General features: G+C 35.5%; 1 protein-coding gene and 1 long non-coding RNA gene across 4 annotated transcripts; one reads left to right on the forward strand and one right to left on the reverse strand.

The window, feature by feature from the left end:
* Nucleotides 1–413: 413 nt before the first annotated feature.
* LOC127101437 (aldehyde dehydrogenase family 2 member C4) lies at nucleotides 414–4,889 on the forward strand. The gene is made up of 9 exons (XM_051038869.1): nucleotides 414–625; nucleotides 2,383–2,525; nucleotides 2,622–3,005; nucleotides 3,262–3,351; nucleotides 3,446–3,619; nucleotides 3,727–3,864; nucleotides 3,947–4,084; nucleotides 4,192–4,253; nucleotides 4,364–4,889. The coding sequence occupies exons 1-9, from the start codon at nucleotides 523–525 to the stop codon at nucleotides 4,635–4,637; spliced, it is 1,506 nt and encodes a 501-aa protein (XP_050894826.1). The 5' UTR covers nucleotides 414–522; the 3' UTR covers nucleotides 4,638–4,889.
* LOC127101438 (uncharacterized) lies at nucleotides 2,194–8,237 on the reverse strand. 3 transcript variants are annotated; one of them, XR_007794633.1, is made up of 7 exons: nucleotides 7,922–8,237; nucleotides 6,412–6,495; nucleotides 5,263–5,429; nucleotides 3,915–4,061; nucleotides 3,296–3,841; nucleotides 2,743–2,952; nucleotides 2,194–2,588 (listed from the first exon to the last, which is right to left on the reverse strand). It is a non-coding gene; the product is annotated as an uncharacterized LOC127101438 (long non-coding RNA). The 3 variants fall into 3 exon arrangements; XR_007794631.1 differs by having other exon boundaries at nucleotides 3,296–4,061; XR_007794632.1 differs by having other exon boundaries at nucleotides 2,743–2,955; nucleotides 3,296–4,061.
* Nucleotides 8,238–23,950: the final 15,713 nt, after the last annotated feature.

Consider the following 23,950-nt stretch of genomic DNA (forward strand, 5'->3'; position numbering starts at 1 on the left):
GAATTTCACCTAAATTTTATTCTTAACTATTACTTAGATTTTGATTATTAAATTTAGGATTAATAGATATTTTGCCGTGAAAATCCAAATAAAAAAATATTTGAATTTTCAGATAAAGATTCACGTGTTTTACCTCCTCAAAAGTTTACACATCAATAATTTATTAAATATCACGTGATTTTTAAGTATTTATTATATCTATTTTTGCTCTGGTTGAATTGATGATTTTTAAAAAATCCCTTTGTTATATCGTTATTTTTTATGATTAAATTTATTTAAGGGGTCAAAAGAGAAATATTCCTCTTTATATGGTAGATGCTGAATTCAAAAAAAAAAAGTTTAAAAACTTTTTTATATAATGGTAAAATACCTATTAACCCATGAAATGAGCATGATGATTATAGGCTATAAGCCACTAATGATTTTCTTAATGTGTATATATAGTGAATAACAAGAGATAGCTCATCATATCAACTATCTTAATTTCTAGCTATATTCACTAATCACTATCAATCACACAACATGTCTGATCTTAACTCCAGCAACAACACCTCCTTGTTCAAAATACCAACCATCAAGTATAACAGACTCTTCATCAATGGAGATTTTGTTGATTCTGTATCAGGTTCTTAGAATTTATTTTCTATCTTTAATCTTGAAATCTGTTCTAATGTTCATCAAAAATAGTTTAATTCAACTTTTTTATGAAACGCAATAGAAAAAAGAAAGGATATCTATTGATAATAATATTGTTATATCATATTCAGCACAAACAAACATTAAAGAATATCGAATAAATATTACGTTAATATAAAAATTGATGCATTTGGTTTTGCATTTTGTATATTTTATGATAATTTTATAATTATACTATTGTTCATCAAGTGTTAACAAGCTACTCAAGTTAAAAGAATTATTTTTGAAATTGATAATAATTTTAAAGAAAAATATCAGTAAAATAAAATTACTCAACTATGATTATAAGTTAAAAGATAAAATTACTTGACTATCACTATAAGTTAAAAGTTAAAATTAATATGATTACAAAATTATAGTTTGAATAATTATTCTTTAAGTATTATTTTAGATATTTTATTGTTTTATTAAAATTTTATTTGAATATTAAAATTTTAAAAGATTAATTTTAAAAATTGTGATTTCGACTATATTCTAATCTTATGCTATAAAATATTAAAATTAATCTTTCAATTTAAAAAAAAAAACAAATATACAAAAATTTATAATATTTAAAGAAAACGATTTTATAAAATTCATATTTAAAAATACAAAAATGAATCTATTTTTTTAAATTGAAACAAATAGACTCAATATCAATATCACTATTTAAACCGCTAACACAAATAAATAATTTTTCTTCATTGCAAAAATATAATTTTCAACAAGTTGTATAACTACTTTTTTTTTTTTACTACAAATTCAATCTTTTGAAATTTACACTGATAATTCTAGAAGATATAATAATATTATGCATTAATTTTCTTAAAAAAATTGTAAAACATTCACGATCATGATAAAAAACAAAAATCTCAAAAACAAATTGTATAAAAGTGTTTTGAAGGGGGTTTTAGAGTTGTATATCATATGGTAATTGTAGGAATATGTCGGATTGACTCAATGGTAAGATAGTCAAATCAACTGTCTCAAACTTTTGAAATATAATAAATTTACTTGATAAAAAAAAATTCAAATTCTACTAATTTTCAAAAGTTAAACTAATATTATTTCAATAAATATTTAAAAGCTCGAGTTTAATCTCAAAAAAAATGTTTACAGAAGTTATGGGCAAATTAGTGACGGGTAGGTCAACACGAAATCAATTATTCATTTTTTTCATTTTTTCCAATTTTAAAAATTCTCAAATCAAACCCAAGTGTTCTTAAATGAGTACACATTTGTACCAATCACTTATTTTACGGCTAAGAACATATAAAAAACATGCAAATTACAATCATCATTTCAAACATACTAATTTGATCATATAATTCTTAATTCTACAACATGCAAATCTAATTTAAATTAGTAAAAATGAAAACAACTTGAAAAGCAAACAAATATGGACATAACCATAAAATACAATAAAATGTAAAAGTAATTGAATGTAAACATGAATAAAACCTAAAGTGCTGGGAATTAAAATTACAAAAGCTTAAACAACTTTAAAAATTGTTTACATGACTTCTAAAAATAGTTAAGTAGCCTCTATTACAATGAAAACAAGTCAAGGTTACACCATTTGTTTATGATCATGTTTTTACTCAATACTCATATTTAAAGATCAAGATAGTAACAAATATAAAACTATAGTATTATTTCTTTTTCATATAACACTGATAAAAAAATGGAATTTTAATGGAAAATTAGGAACAACATTTGAGACAATAGACCCAAGAACAGGAGAGGTGATTGCAAGAATCAGTGAAGGAGCTAAAGAAGACATTGACATTGCAGTTAAAGCAGCGCGCGAGGCATTTGACTCGGGTCCATGGCCACGAATGTCTGGTTTCGTAAGTTACTTATTCTTTTTCTTTTTGTCAGATTGAATATGTTGTATTCACTTTCATTTCCCTCTAAATTAATGTTGTGGTAATAATTATAACCAGGAAAGGGCAAAAATAATGATGAAATTTGCAGAACTAATAGATGAAAACACAGAAGAACTAGCAGCATTAGATGCAATTGATGCTGGAAAGTTGTACTATATTGCAAAGGCTATAGAAATACCTTCATCGGCAAATACACTACGTTACTACGCAGGTGCTGCTGATAAAATCCATGGTGAGGTATTAAAATCTTCTGGCCAATTCCATGCTTACACATTAATGGAACCAATTGGAGTTGTGGGACATATCACTCCATGGAATGCGCCCAGTTCAATTTTCTTCGTAAAAGTTAGTCCTGCTTTAGCTGCTGGTTGCACCATGGTCCTCAAACCTGCTGAACAAACACCTCTCTCAGCTTTGTTTTATGCTCATCTAGCTAAGCTAGTAAGTACCTACATACTAAATAATATTGTCAATTAACGAGTTCCACGCCAATGCACGCACACGCTAATGTCACACTTCATTGTGACGAGTCGTTGTGCCATTAGTCAAGCAATGCCATGCAGTAACTCGTGGCATAGACGGGAAGAGCAAACAATTAGATTCTCCCAATAGCGTGGACCTGTGCACGCATTAGTGTGTCTACGCTTTGGCGTGGTGATTAGTTTGGACCTTCACTAAATATTTTTGTTTTTCAAAGGCTGGAATTCCAAATGGAGTTTTGAATGTAGTACCTGGATTTGGCCCAACTGCTGGTGCTGCAATTAGCTCACACATGGACATAGATGTGGCAAGTTAATTATATATGTCAAACATTTATAAGTTCAATTACCAAGTTGGTAACTAACTATGACTGCTAAGCCCTTTGATTTTTGTATCTTCAGGTTAGCTTTACTGGTTCGGTTGAAGTAGGCCGCGAAATAATGCAAGCTGCAGCAAAGAGTAATTTAAAACATGTTTCACTAGAACTAGGAGGGAAGTCACCTCTCATTATTTTCGATGATGCTGATGTCGACAAAGCTGCTGAGCTAGCTCTTTTCGGTCTCCTAACTAACAAGGTGAAATTGAAATTTTGTCTTCCTAAAACCCTTTCCTTACAAAGAGCATCCTCTGTTTACATCTTTGCCTAGTCAATATTTTATTTCTAAACTTATGGTTTTTTCAGGGAGAAGTTTGTGTCGCAAGTTCCCGTGTGTTTGTTCAGGAAGGGATATATGATCAAGTCGAGAAGAAGTTGGTGGAGAAAGCAAAAGCTTGGATTGTTGGTGATCCTTTTGATCCTAAAACTCAACAAGGACCTCAGGTAAAATCAATATACAATTGCTTGCAAAAAAAGTCATATAAGGACCTTACTTGATTGGTTTGATAACAGTTGTCTGTTGTAGGCTGATAGGAACCAATTTGAAAAAATTATTTCCTATATTGAGCATGGAAAGAGCGAAGGAGCAACACTCTTGACTGGAGGTAAAGCAGTGGGAAGCCAGGGCTATTACATTGAACCTACAATTTTCTCCAATGTAAAGGTAATTAGTTATATTCCGTCAAAGTTTCAATTTGGTATTTTTATCACATCGTCGTGGTTTTTTCTTTCCTTCTATTTTATTAAAAACATTGAATAAACCTATATTAGGAGGACATGCTAATAGCAAAGGATGAAATATTTGGCCCCGTGATGGCACTAATGAAGTTTAAGTAAGTTACATTTTAATTCTATATTCTTTTGCTCTTTTAGTACACCATAAAGAGTTTAGGGGTGTTTCGGTGAATGGTTGATTTAAGTATGACATGTGAATAAAAAACAGGACTGTCGAGGAAGCTATTAAGAGTGCTAACAATACCAGATATGGCCTAGCAGCAGGCATTGTGACCAAGAACTTGGATATTGCAAACACTGTGTCAAGGTCAATCCGGGCCGGCGTTATTTGGATCAACTGTTATTTAGCCTTGGGAAATGACATTCCTTTTGGAGGATATAAAATGAGTGGATTTGGAAGAGATTTGGGATTAGAAGCTCTTCACAAGTACTTACAAGTTAAATCTGTTGTAACACCTATTTACAACTCCCCTTGGCTTTGAATGTTTTCTACGCCTATAAAATAAAATCAACCAGTGCATCATGCATGCATATGTGTATTTATGTAAGCTATTTTGCTATTTTCCCTCTAATGGGAACTGGCGAATATAAGGACTGATTCTGTTTACGTTCAGTCCAAGTATATTTATTTACAGACATATCCAAAAAAATAACTTGTAAGTTTGCAATACAAAACATATGGTAATGGCAACAGCATATTTTCAGACCTAATAAATATGATTTTTCACTCTAAACTTCATGTCCTAGAATCCTAGCAAATGATAGCATAGCATATGAAAACCTGGAAGAATGGCAACATAATGCTATAGGTAAAATTCAAGGCATTGCATACAGGTAAAATTCCAAGGCACATAAAACTATGTTTCCGGTAATCATCTATGGCTTCTGATTTCATATTACTAAACTTTCTTTCCTTAAATTTTAAAACCCAACCACAGCACAGTACGGGGCCTGCAAGGCTACATACACCAATGTGGTTAAAAAGCAAACATTGGTACTAGATATACCAATAAGTGATATGTACTAGATGTTTGGCATTCATTCTTCATTTGACTCAGCATGTGAATTTGAAATCCTGACATAATGATGAGTTATGGAAAATAATACCTGTTAGTGATTGGAAGCAATGAAGATCAAATGTGTCAGCTTGGAGTAATTCAATTCCTGCACAACCAGAAACAGGTGATAATTGCTGAGATGGCATGCATTGAATGCCATAAGCTAGCCACCCGTAAGCTATCATTGGTGTCCATGCGTCCAGAAGACCCATAATCCTTGTTGTCAAAAAGGAAACATAATTTTAAATCATATTTTACAATAAGTTTAACTCAACTGCACCAACAGCAACAGCTTTCTTTGTGTGGATGGGGTTCGTTATAGTTATATGGATTAAATGATGCGATTGTGATTTCTCGAGGCTATTAATTAGCACTAGGTATATAGACCGAGGTCCACGGACCTGGCCGTTTAACTTGTGGCCCGTGCGGATTTTGGACCACTTTTCTTAGTCCATTTAAATTTTACCTCATGAGTTGGACTGCTTAGACCGTGAGTTATGCGGGTTAAATCTATCGATTCACGGGTTCATTCATGATTCATCTAAAACTTACTTTTAAAATCATCTACACCTTTGTCCCTTATAGTTTTGCCTATCATAATCCTTTCATTAAAAGAATATATCTAAGCAGTACAAAAAAATACAAATGATGCTCAAGTTGGTTTAGAGTATATATATTGAAATTATTTTTAAGTATCATTTAAGTTTTTTTAATACTTGGTATTTACAACTTAAAAATTTTAACTTATAATTATCAATAGTAATTATTTTAGCTTTAAAAAAATCTGAAATTTTATATTACTATTTTAAAACTTTTTAAAACAAAAGTAATCATTTAATTTATTTTGCTATGGCTGGCGGGTTACCATGGAGTAACATGGGCCAGCGCATCACAACTCGTTAATAATTGCGGGGGGGCCAACCCGAACAGTTTAATGTGCGGATTTGATGGGGCGAGCCAACCCGTATACCTAGCTCTACTATTAATCAATGTCTTGTCTAATAATCTCTTTAAGAATCTTTCCTAGTCTTTCTAAGTATTTTAGTCATCTTTAATAAAACTTGTCGGCTGACGCTCACCCTACAAAATAGTGACCTGATTAACAACCCAACTTACCCATCAAACAGAGGTACTAGTTTTGAGGAACAATACAGAACATTTATAGTAGCAGCAAAGAAAAAAAATAGAACAGCAGAACCTTATAGTAGATCAATCCACTGGACTTATTGAAGATGTAATGACTGCAAACCGCTGCCATTCCCAGAGCCTTCTTAGAGGGAATCTGAAATACCAAATTTAAGAAATTTAACTCAATTAAAATTCTGTTGCAGAATTTTATGATACAAAACAAGGAACATTTGAAACAGCTTGTATTATATTGATTATTTAAAGCATATTGTCCCTGCTACACCTACATCACATATAATAGATCCACAAATTAGAAGCATACCATCAAACTTTTTGAATTATTATAAATTTTTGTACGACCAAGCTGAACAACCCAAACCAACATCAGTGATTATTACGTGCATATATACAACCAGAACGGTCGCGTTCACGTTGCAGTCACGTAAAGGCTTTCGCGATTTCGATCAGTATGGGTGTCGCGACACTAATCGCGATCGTCGCAGTGTGAACTAACCACAGTTTATTCTTTAATATAAAAACGGTGATAACGGTATCGCTATCGGCAACTGCCGAAACTGTTTTGTCACGGCCGTTTTTGCAATCGCGGATAAAAATCTTGTATACAACATCAACATTAACCGAGCTTTATCCCACTAAGTGAGGTCGACTACATGACAATGGGCAGGGTTTTTGTAAGGTACTATAGTAACCGTCCCCATTCCCGCAGTTGAACAAAATAACGGACCCGAGCTCATACAACATTAACACCCGTATCCGTACCCTATAGGTATGTAAGTGCCCATACCCGTATCCGTTACCCAAATTTCTAATAAAAATTAATATATCAAATATAAAATATCATATTATTTTAAGTTTTTAAGAACATTAAAAAAAAAATTTTAATTTATTGTTGAATTATGAAATAAATGATCTCTTATATTAAATATGTAGTTGTTTAAAATTGATAAATATTTATCTTTATATAATAATATAAATTAAAATATATAAATATATATTATGCGGGTATGAAGTGGGGTGGATACTAAGGTGCCCATATCCGCACTCATCTCCGTTTAGTTAAGTGGGTAATTACTCATGCCCGATCTCAAATTTACAGATTTTTACACGATCCCTTGTGGGTATTTTTGTGAGTATCTATTGGGGATGGGCCAAATTGTCATCAGTAAATTACACCATAATATTCTATCGAAAATCTTGCTTATATCCCATTCATTAATCTCGAGATGAAATACTGGTGGCTATAAATCATTGCTATTTGAATTGTAAAATCATAATCAAGGCTTAAAAAACTTATTCATATCTCATATGGTTTTGTGAAAATTTATGAATTAAACTACAGAAACTTTGAAATCTGAAACACATTCTAATGGAAATTTTGCTATGCTAATAGAGCAAGATCAAAGTTACATGTTGTCATATTATGTGCTTAGCTCTAGGTATATGGAACATTTAGCTATTTACTATGATGTAAACTGAAATTAATGTGTATACATATGGGAGGAAGAACATTACTGTGAACTGAAATTGCTAGAAAGAACGAGAAGAATATGCTGTTCTACCTTAAGGCGTAGTCAGAGCAGAATGGAGATCGGAGGGTGGTTGAAGGCGGCGTTGGTGTGTGGTTGTGATTGTGCGGTGGTCGTGCTCGCCGGTTGCAGTGCAGTTCGGTGACGGTGTCGGTTTTCGGAGGTAAAGATCACCGCCTCGGCACCACAAATAAGTAATGATTTTTTCTACCGTTAAATTTAAACTTTTTAAGTAACTTTTTTTTTTAGTTTTTTCGATACAAATGGTTAGGGTTGCTTCTAGGTCGAGAGTTCAACTAATTTCAAAAGAATTTTTTTTTGGTTGTTGTTATAGGGGAAGAAGGAATCACGAGGAACAAGAATATGAAATATGATTTTCTTTTTGACTTTTTCATTGCTTTGCCACGTGCCGGTTGTTGGTTGGATGATTTGGATTTTGAAAAAAAATATTCAATTAAACTCTCTCTCTCTATATATATATATATAATATATATATATATATATATATATATATATATATATATATATATATATATATATATATATGTTTTTTTTTCTCCATGTGCATCGTCCCTTTTCCCTTTTTTTTGGTTTTTTTGTATTTTTATTTATTATTTATTATTATCATTATTATGATTATTAGTATTATTTATTTAATTAAGTTTAATTCATTGGGTCTTGGGCTCAATTTGCTATTTCTACACCCTTGTTTCTATGTTATTTTATTTTATTTTGATTAGTAATTATAATTTTTTATTTAATTGATTAAATGAGTTTTAATGGTTAAATAGATTGTTTTGATTGATTATTCCACCGGTTTCAGTGCGTTGCGATTTCAGAGATTAAAATTCAATTTAGCTTTCTGAAATCGCTTGTACACATACATTTTGTTGACTGACTTCTTATAGAGTGATTCCTACATGAATTCACTTCAAGTTAGCTTAACATAGCGCTAATTTTTTACTTTAATTTTCAGTTTATTTTACTTGTGAAAATATCGTATAATTTATCGAGTTGTTTTACTTCTAGTGTGTTATAATTTCAAAAGCTTAAATTCAATTTAGCTTTCTGAAATCGCTCAGACACATAAATTTTGTTAACCGACTTCTTATAGAGTGATTCCTACATGAATTCAATTTAAGTTAGCTTAGCATATCGTTATTCATTACTTTAATGTTTGGTTTATTTTACTTGTGAAAATGTTATATAATTTATCGAGTTATTTTACTTCTAGTGCGTTGAAATTTCAAAAGCTTAAATTCAATTTAGTTTTCAGAAATCGTTCAGACGCATAAATTTTGTTGACCGGCTTCTTATAGGGTGATTCCTACATGAATTAACTTTAAGTTAGCTTAACATGGCACTAAATTCATTACTTAGACTCTGATTTATTTATGATCTCTTGGGCCTTCTTACAATGAGATATTTGTCTGTTTACGGTTATTTTTGGGCTTGTATTGTTAATTGCTTTATTATATCCCCATTTGAAAAATTGTACCCTCATTCCCGTAACATGTTATAATTTTACTACTTTCCTTTATTTTTATTGTTATTGTGTTAGTTGATTGTTAACTCAAGATTAAAATCAACCACTTCCATAAAAGAACAAAAATAACGCTCGATCCAACATCGAGCCTTTTTCCCAAATCGAATCCAACACGAGTGCTTAATCTAATGTCAAGTACCTCCTCCTCTCATTTAAATTCTTTTCATAATCAACTTGCAACGCTTGATCCAACGTCAAGTTGTTGATGCACAACCTTTTTTGTAATAAAAATTGAAAGATAAAGGAGCAAGAGATGCACATCTCTTTAAGACCCCTTCAATAGTCGAGCGTTTGGAGCACACTGGATTCAAAATGACTATTAGTCTTTCAAATCAAAAACACGTTAAACATACTTAGAATAAAGGGACAATGGAAGCATATCCATGTGAATCCCGAGTAAACGTGCGCTTGATGCACACTTCTACTCAAATGTTTACTCACTTTCCGCAAAGATCAAATCTTCGTGATAAAAGAAATTCAACCAATTAAACTTGTTTTCCTACCTTGTGTGACCTCGTAAACGTTTTTAGAAACGAGTATGCTTTATCCATGTCAACATAAACAAAGACTTTCGCCTCCAAGAGCAAGCAACAAGTAAATGTTTAGTCACTAGATATGTCTAAAGGATCACTCCTTAAAACAAATCAACCCAGTAGTTCTTTGTTACCAAGAACTACGTAGCCTTGAGTTCTCCATAGCACTTGGAGATACGTAGGAACGAGATTTTGAAATCTTGTTGGCACCCTTTTAATAAAAATCTTTCATTTCTTTCTTTCTCTTTTCTCACTCGATAAGTAGAAGATCCCGAACTAATATCATGCTAACACTCTTACACGAAACTAACTAAATGGGTCTCATTGAGCATAATGGATGTAAGGGGTGATAATACCTTCCCCTTGCATAGCCAACTCCCGGACCCGATTTGATTGCAACGACCATTTCTTTTTGTTTTTTTGTGGGTTTTATCGATATTTTCCCTTTCCTTATTCGGGAATAAATAAAGTTCGGTGGCGACTCTGTTTTATTTATATTTCGAGCGTTCCTTACGCCAAAATATTTTTGGCCTCGCGACTCTGGTGGGGACATAGTGTTTCTTAAGTGAGTCCATCCTAGTTTAGTTGTTTTATGCTGGAGCGTTTCCTTTTATCTGTTTGTTTGCATCTTATCCTCTTTATCTTTATATGACTTTATGATCTATATATTTAGTTGTTGTATATTATTGTATGTTATTGTTGGAACTTTCTGGATTGTCGGCATATTGTGTGAGGAAATGCTTTATACCCGAGCTATGAGAAAAACCTAAGCTAGGATGGTGGTTGTGTAGTATTGACCTGCGAGACATTAGACTCGTTGGGTTGATGCGAGAACCCCACTCATATGAGATCCCTTGAAACTATTACTGCCTTAAGATTGGTCATTATAGCGGTGATATTTTTAACCTTGATCCATGATTCTGAGGATCTTTTGTAGAACCTTGAACCAATGGCTTTTAGGACCGATGGTTGTGTAGTATCGACCTACGAGACTTAGGACTCGTTGGGTTGATACAAAGACCTCACTCAGAATAGATCCTCTTGAGGATATTATTTTCTTATAATTAGTCTTTCTTACTATAATATCGTCAAATGATATCCATGACTCTGAGAATCGTGTGTAGAACCTTGGAGTCGATGGTTATATAATGTTGACCTACGAGACTTATGACTTGTTTGGTTGATGCGAAGATCTCACCTATAGTAGATCCTCTTGAGGATGTTATTGTCTTGCGATTAATCGGTGTGGTTGTAATATTTTTAAGTGGGGTTCATGACTTTAGGAACCTGATTAAACCCTAGAGCCTACCCGTGGTTGGATTTCCTACTCCTAGAATTTTTTTCCATGAAACGACTAGTCAGAATGTTCCAACGATTACAGACCTAATTATTCATACATAAACATGAGCATTTCATGGTCATAACACATTCAGCATGTGCATGTTTTCAAGTAACCTAAAGACTTTGTTGTTGTAGGCATTCAGAAGACATGGGTGTCAACCAGAAAAGTGTTTTTTCTTTCAAATTCAGGGATCCAAAGCTATAGTTGATCAAGGGGTTAGTCTCAGAGGTGACTAACATCAAAAGGAACAACTTTCGAGGTAAGTATGGTGACTTTTGACTATTATGAAAACCAAGGTGGATGTTTGGGCCATTTTCACTTTAGTGCAATTCTATGACCCTCCCTTGAGATATTTCACATTTTAAGACTTCCAGTTGGCACCAACACTGGAAGAATTCGTGCACATAGTAGGCATTAGTATCAAATATGAAATCCCTTTCACCGATTTAGGGGAATTTCATAAGCACCAACTAATAGCTTATGCTCTACATTTGGACTATGAAGAAGTGATAGCTAACCTAGGGCCAAAAGGGGATACTTTGGGTTTTTCTTTTAAGTTCTTTGTGGAAAAGCTTCGGCCTTCAAAAGTAAAGAGAATTGGGTCACTATCAATGTTGTGTTATCCTTGATGATCTATTGGGTTGTTTTGTTCCTGAATATTGATGAGTTCGTTGACATGACCTCCATACGTATCTTCCTACTCAAGAATCTCATTCTCACCTTGCTTGCAGATGTTTATCACTCAATCCATTGGAGAAATGAAAAGAAAGGGGGATGGTCCAATGTTTTGCTCCTCTGTTGTATAAGTGGTTCTTGTCTCACTTACCTAAAGAAGGACCTTTCATTCAAAATAAGGACAACCTTAAATGGTCTCGTCGAATCATGTCTTTCACTGTTGCTGACATCTTCTGGTACTCCCGTGAATATGGTGATGTTAAGATAATTGTCAGTTGTGGCCGAGGTTGCATCAATTACAGTTATGTGCTTGCTATGCAGCAACTTGGGTTTCCTATGGTGGACAACCCTGAAGATAACTCGTTGGAAGGTTTTGTTTTTGGTGAAGGAGTGAAGGACTTTGATCTTGTAAAGAAGATAAGTTGTGCCTGGACCAAAGTCCATAGAGAAGGAAGGAAGGAATGGGAAAAAATAATTGTATAGCTAGAGATTCGTACACGAGGTAGGTCCAAGCTAGAGCTGCTCAAGAAAAGCTATCATACCCTCATGAGCCTATAATGCATACAAGGCCTCCAAATCCCGCTCACATCACTATGGAGGAAGCTAAAGAGCTTAAAGTTTTCATCCATAGGTTGGAAGAAGAAAACAAGGAGCTATAGTTGAACCTTCACCAAATCACTGAAGAAAAGCATAATCAGAAGTGGAAGCTCGTGTGGAAGAAGACACAACTCAAAGAAAATGAGGAGAAGGCTGATAAGGAAGAGTATAAAAGGAAAAGGGTCAAAAAGGGCCTGGATCAAGCTTACCATTGTCTGGATAATGTTAAAGGCTAGCTAAAGTGTGTCAAGAGGGATTGTCGAGAAAAGAAGAATTGGTGGAAGCTTGCTGAAAAGGAATTGAAATAAATGAGAGAAGCGCTTGAGGCTCAGATACAAGACCTCAATATTTCCCTTTAGAATACAGAAGCGAGAGTAGAGCAAGAGCGTCTCCGCAAGGAGAGGTATTTGGTTGGTTCTCGAGTTACATCCGAGATATGGAAAGAAAAGTGCCAAGAGGCAGAAAATGTAACACCCCGATAAATATAAAATAATTATTTGAATTGAGTTAATAATTTAATTATTAATTTAATTAAATAATTGGAAATTTTATTATTATTATTATTTTTTGAATTATTATTATTTTGGAATAATAATTATTATTTGGAAAATATATATAAGTTGGAATTAAGGAAAAAGTCCCATTGGGAGTAAAAACATTTCACGTGAAAACAGAGAAAATCGTGAAAAGGGAAAAGGGCAGAGAAGAGGAGAAAGGAGCTGAAGAGCAAAGGTTGAAGAACGGAAAGGCTTGAAGCTCAAAGATTCGCCGGATTGTTAAGGTAAGGGGGGTTTATCGTCGATTAATGGGTATTTTGGGATAATATGTCATGGGTAGTGATAAGCCGTTAATTTGACCCTAATTGGGATTTGTAAATGTTGAAATGTTGTTGGATGAACTATGCTTAAAGTTGAAATTAAATCGGTATTTGTGTGAGTAATGATTTTCCGATCGTATAGCTTTTTACGGAATCGAAATCGGAGGTCCGGAAGTCCTCCAACGGCGGAATTCTGCATTCTGCCGTGTGTTAGCGCAGGAATTGTTGTTTGGTCTGCGTTAACCGGTTAACCCAGGGTGTTAACCGGTTAACACTGTATTGAAATTTGAAAATATTGAGTTTTGCCTGCGTTAACCGGTTAACCCAGGGCGTTAACCGGTTAACGCTGTTGCGTTTTGCCAGAAAGTGAGTTTTGCCTGCGTTAACCGGTTAACCCAGGGCGTTAACCGGTTAACACTGTTGCAGAGTGAAAAATTATTGTTTTTAAATGTGGTGTACCTAATTGAGGGTTGGCCTATGTTGCCTATGGTGTAATAGAGATAAATTCCCGCTGTTTTGAGCAGTATATGCAATATTGAAATGTACTAATATTGTGGTTGTTGTTTGGCATAATCTGACATGCTTATGTGATGAAAGATTGATGATGTATAATGATGTACATGATGCTGTGAATGTATATATTATGCATGTATGTGTGAATGAACTGTTGTATGGCTCAGAGTGTGAGCATATGTTTATTCTTGAATTATTGTTGATGTTGCATTGCTAGATGATTAGCATGCATGGCATAGCCTTCGGGGCTGTAGCTAATTCCCATAGTGAGGAATTAGTGAGTGAACCATTGTGGGTTTGTTGTTGATGTTTGCATACTAGATGATTAGTGTGCATAGTCTAGCCTTCGGGGCTGTAGCTAATTCCCATGGTGAGGAATTAGTGAGTGAGTCACTAGGTCTCAAATGAGTGGGACTAGTGAGCTTAGTAGCCGTATCTGGAGGGATCGGTGAGCTTGAACTATATGTTCAAGAATAGTCGGTACCGCATGTGTAGAGTCTCATTGCATAAAAATATGTATGGCGTATAATATGAATGGATGTGTTCCAATATTATACGTGTGTTGTGTTGTTGTTAAGTATGATTTGAGATTATACTGGTATTGTATATTGATGTTGAGTATGATGTTTAAGCCAATGAGCTATTACTGAATGTGTATTGCAATTAGGGTGATTGATGTGTTAATTACTTGGCATTACATGTTGTTTTATAATGCTTATTATATTGATTGAGGAACTCACCCTTACAACTATTTTTCAGGTAACGAGAAATGAGTTGAGTAGAAGCAAATGCTTGGAGTCTAGTGTAGTCTCCCTAGTGGGTCATGCTCTGATAGATGTAACATCGGGCGGGAACACTTTGATTATTATTGTTGTTGTTGTTGAACTAAATTACATGTGATGTTACATGTTTTGCATGATTGAGTTGATCTCTATCCGCTGCGTAATTGTGCAAATACTTTGTATTTAAATTAAATAAAAGAGCATGATTGTTATATTGTTTAAATGGTGTGGAATGTTTGTGTGACACCCTTGGTGCACTATTACTCTGATTATATGTTTATTATTTTAATTAATTGTTGGGGTATTTTAGAAGGGTGTTACATTAGTGGTATCAGAGCATAGTCGGTCGTGTCGAGTCGTAATTATTCTGTTTTCCCTGTACGGGATAGGTGTTGTGTAACCCTATCAGTACTTATTGTTTTAGTTTGTTGGGTTTTCAGAATAGAGATGGCTGGAAGAGGCAGAGATGATGCTGCGATTGCTGAGGCTCTGGGTATGCTGGCTGGAGTACTTGGAGGGAATCCAAATGTTGTAGGAATGGGAGCTGCTCGTCAACTGAGTGAGTTCCAGAAGAACAATCCTCCAATGTTCAAGGGAGCATACGATCCAGATGGTGCTCAGAAGTGGTTGAAGGAGATCGAGAGGATCTTCCGAGTGACTGAGTGTGCTGATAACCAGAAGGTCAGGTTCGGTACACATATGCTGTCAGAGGAAGCTGATGATTGGTGGGTTGCTACCCGCACTGAGTTGGAATCTGCTGGGAATGCTGAGATTACTTGGGCTGTGTTCAGAGAAAGATTCCTGAGAAAGTATTTTCCAGAAGATGTCAGAGGAAAGAAAGAGATAGAGTTCTTGGAATTGAAGCAGGGTAACAGGTCGGTTACTGAGTATGCTGCGAAGTTCACCGAGCTGTCAAAGTACTATACTCCCTATAATGAGGCTGCTGGAGAATTTTCAAAGTGTGTGAAGTTTGAGAACGGGTTGCGTCCTGAGATCAAGCAGGCTATTGGATATCAGCGGATCCGAGTGTTTCCTGATCTGGTTGACTGTTGCAGGATTTTTGAACAGGATTCCAAGGCCAGAGCTGAGAGCTATCAGCAGAGAGTTGATAGGAAAGGCAAGAATCAGATTGATCGTGGAAAACCGTATGCAGCTGGCAAAGGTTTTCAGAAGCAGAGTGGGATGAAGAGGCCTAGTGGGGGAGACTCTAGTGCTCCTGCTAAGTGTTTCAGATGTGGTCGGGCTGGACATCGTGTTCATGAGTGTACCAGTGCTGAGATGAAGTGTTTCAAGTGTGGAAAAGGTGGTCATTTTGCTGCAGAGTGTCGGTTGAAGACTGTGACTTGTTTCAACTGTGGAGAGTTGGGTCATATCAGTCCCCAGTGTCCTAAGCCGAAGAAGGAGAATCAGTCAGGAGGCAAGGTTTTTGCTCTATCAGGTTCTGAGACTTCTGCAGATGATCGTTTGATCAGAGGTACGTGTTATATTAATGGCTTTCCTCTTATAGCTATTATTGACACAGGTGCTACTCATTCTTTTATATCTGTGGATTGTGCTGTGAAGCTTAAGTTAGAGATATCTGAGATGCGTGGAAGTATGGTGATTGATACTCCTGCAAGGGGTTCAGTGACTACTACTTCGGTTTGTTTGAGTTGTCCTTTGAATATTTTTGGTAGAGATTTTGGGATAGACCTTGTGTGCCTTCCATTAGTGCAGATTGACGTTATCTTGGGTATGAACTGGTTGGTGTTTAACCGAGTTTATATCAACTGTTTTGATAAGACGGTGATATTTCCTGAGATTGAGGAAGGGCAGAGTCTGTTTCTATCAGCCAGGCAGGTGAATGAGGAAGTGGCAGATGGGGCAAAGTTGTTTATGCTGTTGGCAACTTTAGAGACTAAAGATAAACTGGTGATTCGTGATCTAGCAGTGGTGTGTGACTTTCCTGATGTGTTTCCGGAAGAAGTGAATGAGTTACCGCCAGAGCGTGAAGTTGAGTTCTCGATTGAATTGGTACCTGGTACTAGACCGATATCGATGGCTCCGTACCGTATGTCTGCTGTTGAGTTAGCTGAACTGAAGAGTCAGCTAGAAGACCTGTTGGATAAGAAATTTATCCGTCCAAGTGTGTCGCCGTGGGGTGCACCAGTGTTGTTGGTTAAGAAGAAGGAGGGTACTATGAGGTTGTGTGTGGACTACAGGCAACTGAATAAAGTGACGATCAAGAATCGGTATCCTTTGCCGAGGATTGATGATTTGATGGATCAGTTGGTTGGTGCGAGTGTGTTCAGCAAGATAGATTTGAGATCTGGGTATCATCAGATACGTGTGAAAACTGAGGATATTCAGAAGACTGCTTTCAGAACGAGGTATGGACATTATGAGTATTCTGTAATGCCTTTTGGTGTGACTAATGCGCCTGGAGTATTTATGGAGTACATGAATAGGATTTTCCATCCGTACTTGGATCAGTTTGTTGTGGTGTTTATTGACGACATTTTGGTGTATTCGAAATCTGAAGAAGAGCATGCTGAGCATTTGAGAGTGGTTTTAGGAGTGCTGCGAGAAAAGCAGTTATTTGCTAAACTGTCTAAGTGTGAATTTTGGTTAGAAGAAGTTAGTTTTCTTGGTCATGTGATTTCAAGAGGTGGTGTTGCTGTTGATCCTTCTAAGATAGAAGCGGTATCTAAGTGGGAAGCTCCGAAGTCTGTTGCTGAGATTCGAAGTTTCCTTGGTTTGGCTGGTTATTATAGGAAGTTCATTGAGGGATTTTCTAAGTTGGCGTTACCGTTGACGATGTTGACTAGAAAGGGGCAAGCGTTTGTTTGGGACTCAAAATGTGAAGAAGGTTTCCAAGAGTTAAAGAGAAGGTTGACTACTGCTCCTATTTTGACGTTACCGAGTTCGTCGGAACCATTTGAAGTTTACTGTGATGCTTCATTGTTGGGTTTGGGTGGTGTGTTGATGCAGAATAAGCAGGTTATAGCTTATGCTTCGAGACAGTTGAGGGTTCATGAAAGGAACTATCCGACGCACGATTTAGAGTTGGCAGCTGTAGTGTTTGTTTTGAAGTTGTGGAGGCATTACTTGTATGGATCAAGATTTGAGGTTTTCAGTGACCATAAGAGTTTAAAGTATTTGTTTGATCAGAAAGAGCTGAATATGAGACAGAGGAGATGGTTAGAGTTTCTGAAGGATTATGATTTTGGTTTGAATTACCATCCGGGTAAAGCAAATGTAGTGGCTGATGCATTGAGTCGGAAATCATTACATATGTCTATGTTAATGGTTAAGGAATTGGATTTAATTGAGCAGTTTAGAGACTTGAGTTTGGTGTGTGAGAGTACTCACAACAGTGTTAAATTGGGAATGTTGAAGTTAACGAGTGGTATTATGGAGGAGATCAGAGAGGGTCAGAAATCCGATATGCTTTTGGTTGATAAGTTGACTTTAGTGAATCAAGGTCGAGGTGGTGAATTCAGAGTTGATGAGAATGGTGTTTTGAAATTTGGTAGTCGGGTGTGTATTCCGAATGTTACTGAGCTTAAGAAGAGCATCCTTGAGGAAGGACATCGTAGTAGCTTGAGTATTCATCCTGGAGCTACAAAGATGTATCATGATTTGAAGAAGTTATTTTGGTGGCCGAGAATGAAAAGAGAAATTGCGAGTTTTGTTTATTCCTGTTTGACTTGTCAGAAGTCGAAGATTGAGCATCAGAAGCCGTCTGGGCTAATGCAACCGTTGGCTATTCCAGAGTGGAAGTGGGACAGTATCAGTATGGATTTTGTTTCTGGTTTACCGAGGACAAGTAAGAATTTTGAAGCCATTTGGGTGATCGTGGACAGATTGACGAAGTCGGCTCATTTCATTCCGATCAGAATGGATTATCCGTTAGAGAGATTAGCCGAGTTGTATATTGAGAAGATTGTAAGTTTGCATGGTATTCCGTCTAGTATTGTTTCGGACAGAGATCCTAGATTTACATCGAAGTTCTGGGAGGGTTTGCAGAAGGCTTTGGGAACTAAACTGAGATTGAGTTCTGCATATCACCCGCAGACTGATGGTCAGACTGAGAGGACGATTCAGTCACTGGAAGATCTTTTGAGAGCTTGTGTTTTAGAAAAAGGAGGTGCTTGGGATTGTTATCTGCCTTTGATTGAGTTCACCTACAACAATAGTTTTCATTCGAGCATTGGTATGGCACCGTTTGAAGCTTTGTATGGTAGGAGATGTCGGACACCTTTATGTTGGTATGAGTCCGGTGAGAGTGTTGTGGTTGGACCGGAGATTGTTCAACAAACTACGGAAAAGATTAAGATGATTCAGGAGAAGATGAGAATTGCTCAGAGTCGTCAGAAGAGTTATCACGATAAGAGGAGGAAGTCACTTGAGTTCCAAGAGGGAGATCATGTGTTTCTTCGCGTCACTCCGATAACTGGTGTTGGTCGAGCTTTGAAGTCGAAGAAGTTGACACCTCGATTTATTGGCCCTTATCAGATTTTGGAGAGGATAGGAGAAGTAGCCTATCGTATCGCCTTACCGCCGTCGCTTGCGAATTTGCATGAAGTTTTTCATGTGTCTCAGTTGAGGAGGTACATTCATGATCCGTCGCATGTAGTCCAAATAGATGATGTACAGGTGAGAGATAACCTGACTGTTGAAACATCACCTATGAGGATCGAGGATCGAGAGTTGAAGCAGTTGCGGGGTAAAGAGATTGCCTTGGTGAAGGTAGCTTGGGGAGGACCAGCAGGTGGCAACGTGACTTGGGAACTGGAGAGTAAGATGAAGGAGTCTTATCCAGAGTTGTTCGCTTGAGGTATGTTTTCGAGGACGAAAACTCTTTTAGTGGGGGAGAGTTGTAACACCCCGATAAATATAAAATAATTATTTGAATTGAGTTAATAATTTAATTATTAATTTAATTAAATAATTGGAAATTTTATTATTATTATTATTTTTTGAATTATTATTATTTTGGAATAATAATTATTATTTGGAAAATATATATAAGTTGGAATTAAGGAAAAAGTCCCATTGGGAGTAAAAACATTTCACGTGAAAACAGAGAAAATCGTGAAAAGGGAAAAGGGCAGAGAAGAGGAGAAAGGAGCTGAAGAGCAAAGGTTGAAGAACGGAAAGGCTTGAAGCTCAAAGATTCGCCGGATTGTTAAGGTAAGGGGGGTTTATCGTCGATTAATGGGTATTTTGGGATAATATGTCATGGGTAGTGATAAGCCGTTAATTTGACCCTAATTGGGATTTGTAAATGTTGAAATGTTGTTGGATGAACTGTGCTTAAAGTTGAAATTAAATCGGTATTTGTGTGAGTAATGATTTTCCGATCGTATAGCTTTTTACGGAATCGAAATCGGAGGTCCGGAAGTCCTCCAACGGCGGAATTCTGCATTCTGCCGTGTGTTAGCGCAGGAATTGTTGTTTGGTCTGCGTTAACCGGTTAACCCAGGGTGTTAACCGGTTAACACTGTATTGAAATGTGAAAATATTGAGTTTTGCCTGCGTTAACCGGTTAACCCAGGGCGTTAACCGGTTAACGCTGTTGCGTTTTGCCAGAAAGTGAGTTTTGCCTGCGTTAACCGGTTAACCCAGGGCGTTAACCGGTTAACACTGTTGCAGAGTGAAAAATTATTGTTTTTAAATGTGGTGTACCTAATTGAGGGTTGGCCTATGTTGCCTATGGTGTAATAGAGATAAATTCCCGCTGTTTTGAGCAGTATATGCAATATTGAAATGTACTAATATTGTGGTTGTTGTTTGGCATAATCTGACATGCTTATGTGATGAAAGATTGATGATGTATAATGATGTACATGATGCTGTGAATGTATATATTATGCATGTATGTGTGAATGAACTGTTGTATGGCTCAGAGTGTGAGCATATGTTTATTCTTGAATTATTGTTGATGTTGCATTGCTAGATGATTAGCATGCATGGCATAGCCTTCGGGGCTGTAGCTAATTCCCATAGTGAGGAATTAGTGAGTGAACCATTGTGGGTTTGTTGTTGATGTTTGCATACTAGATGATTAGTGTGCATAGTCTAGCCTTCGGGGCTGTAGCTAATTCCCATGGTGAGGAATTAGTGAGTGAGTCACTAGGTCTCAAATGAGTGGGACTAGTGAGCTTAGTAGCCGTATCTGGAGGGATCGGTGAGCTTGAACTATATGTTCAAGAATAGTCGGTACCGCATGTGTAGAGTCTCATTGCATAAAAATATGTATGGCGTATAATATGAATGGATGTGTTCCAATATTATACGTGTGTTGTGTTGTTGTTAAGTATGATTTGAGATTATACTGGTATTGTATATTGATGTTGAGTATGATGTTTAAGCCAATGAGCTATTACTGAATGTGTATTGCAATTAGGGTGATTGATGTGTTAATTACTTGGCATTACATGTTGTTTTATAATGCTTATTATATTGATTGAGGAACTCACCCTTACAACTATTTTTCAGGTAACGAGAAATGAGTTGAGTAGAAGCAAATGCTTGGAGTCTAGTGTAGTCTCCCTAGTGGGTCATGCTCTGATAGATGTAACATCGGGCGGGAACACTTTGATTATTATTGTTGTTGTTGTTGAACTAAATTACATGTGATGTTACATGTTTTGCATGATTGAGTTGATCTCTATCCGCTGCGTAATTGTGCAAATACTTTGTATTTAAATTAAATAAAAGAGCATGATTGTTATATTGTTTAAATGGTGTGGAATGTTTGTGTGACACCCTTGGTGCACTATTACTCTGATTATATGTTTATTATTTTAATTAATTGTTGGGGTATTTTAGAAGGGTGTTACAGAAAACACTCAAGAGTGGACACAACATTGGAAGGATAGATTTGACTCTTTGCATAGGGAAAACTTAGATTGACTGAATGAAAGGGAACATGTGAACACAAACTTGGATACCTACGAGGGAACCATCCGTTTTTTACATGTAGGGAGGGATGGATATCGCGAAAAGTTCACCATTTTAGTAGAGTTCTGTAATTGGCTAATCGAGGACATGCCTTGGAAGCTAAGGTATGCTCTATAAGACCTAGAAATAAGCAACACTCACCTTTCAGTTGTCAGCTTTCTTTTGTTCTATGAAGACATGATGCAGAGGATCAAGGGAGAAATCAAGAGTATTTCTTAATTCATTTGCATTCATTTTTAAGGATTCAAGATTACTTCTTAATCTTCATATCGTTGTCATCTAATGATTAATAAATCAAGAGTATTTCTTAATTCATTTGCATTCATTTCTAAGGAGTAAAAAGTACTTTTTAACCTTCATATCATTGTCATCTGATAATTAAGAAATCAAGAGTATTTCTTAATTCATTTGCATTCGTTTTTAAGGAGTCAAGAGTACTTATTAACCTCCATTACATTCATATCACTATCATTTCATGATTAAGAAGTCAAAAGCATTTCTTAATTAATTTAATTCAATCATTTGATGATTAAGAAGTCAAGAGTATTTCTTAACCTTCATTACATTCATTCATATTTGTATGATGATCAAGAAGTCAAAAGTATTTCTCAATCTCTTCGTATTCATTCATAACCATAAGCATATTATTATATTGCATAGAAGGGAAATTTTTTGGTTTGTTTGGTATTTAAACTATCTTTTACCATGATAATTTGAAGACATGAGTTTTTCATATCCTTCATTTAAGATGTTTAAATAGGGGCAGTTGTCATACCCTAAATTTTACCATGGGTTTTTTTCACCTGCATCACCATAACACGAACATTTCATTTAGTCATGCATTTCATCAATCAAAAGCATTTGTCACTATTTAGATGAAAAGTCATAAGTTTTAGAATTTTATCTGGTCTTGATGACATTCATTAAGTCATTTGGTGATTAAGAAGTCAAAAGACTTGATTTCTTAGTCTCAAGGCATTATTTATTCCATTGTGTTAAGTTTCAGAGACCCAAAGGGACGGAAGTCAGGAGTATTGTTGTCATATGAACCTTTGTAGGGTTTTGTTTGTGATTGAAAATTATAAGTAAATGGTCTAAATGTTGAATACTTTGCATCTGATTATCTGTTCAAAATTCTTCAATCAATGAATCAATGCATTCACAAGAAATCTTTATTTTCTACTCATCACAACATGCATTTCATTCTGCATAATGTTTAAAATGTCAAGCAAAATAAATTTTTGGATATACAGACATATCAGTTGAATCAATTTTCAAATGTAGATATAATTAGTGGGCAAAAAATTTCAAAGTCAAGCTTGCAGATGTGAGTATTATTAATCCACGGTTAGCATGGTTTAACCTGGCGTGTTAGTATTATTTTTATGACTACCTTTTCGGTCGCGTTTTGAGCAACATTAGCATGTTTAACCGATCATTTTTCACTTTAAAATTTGATCAAAGTCTGTCTACTTTCCAGACTTTTATTTTGTTCTAATCATTTTTGTGCGTTCAGTTTAATTTTTCGGGCATTTATGCGCCCAATTTTATTCATTTTTAATCCTCTTTTAGCCAAAATAGTCATTAAAATTAATTAGATTTAAGTGAGGTATGTTCCAGAACTCATGAGAAATTTGTTATCCATAAGCATGTTTGATGATCCAGGCTATTGCACTATAGTCGAAAGTGGGATGTTTAAGATTACGCATAATGAAGTGATCATAGTTAATGAGTCTAAAATATGTGTTTTAAATATTTTAGAAGGTTCAAATGTTGTTGTTGTTCATTCATTATCAGCTAGTGAAGACTTTCATAACAAAAATAAGTTATGGGGTTTGAGGTCAAGACATGATGATTGCCTAAAGGTTTTTTCATAACACTTTAATGAGTTTTTCAAAAGACAATGGATAAAAATGCATGAGATCGCTGAGTTGTCATTGAGTTTACGGGATAAGGTTGGTGTCAAAGCAACTTACTTGGTTAGTAGAGAGTTTTGTCAAGGGAAGAAGTTTAAAAATCAAGGGATGAAGCTTTTAGAAACTATGGCAGAGAAAACTCAGTTTGAGATGGATTTTCCTACTATGGATACTAGTAGTAGTGAGGGAACGGTTAGAGAGGCCTCTTGTTATCATTTAACTTGTGATAAGGTAAGGAGGGAGATTGTAGCATCTCAAAGGAACTATTATGCTAGTCTTCGATGTTATGCTTTCAATGTGGCTGAAGGGTTACAAAATTCAGAAAGAATGACATTTAGATAGGCATTCGAATGTAGCTGGAGTCAATGATGGTTGAAGAACCATGCTTGTGGG

This window comes from Lathyrus oleraceus, chromosome 7 (genome assembly GCF_024323335.1).
Source record: "Lathyrus oleraceus cultivar Zhongwan6 chromosome 7, CAAS_Psat_ZW6_1.0, whole genome shotgun sequence".
Taxonomy (NCBI): Eukaryota; Viridiplantae; Streptophyta; class Magnoliopsida; order Fabales; family Fabaceae; genus Lathyrus; species Lathyrus oleraceus.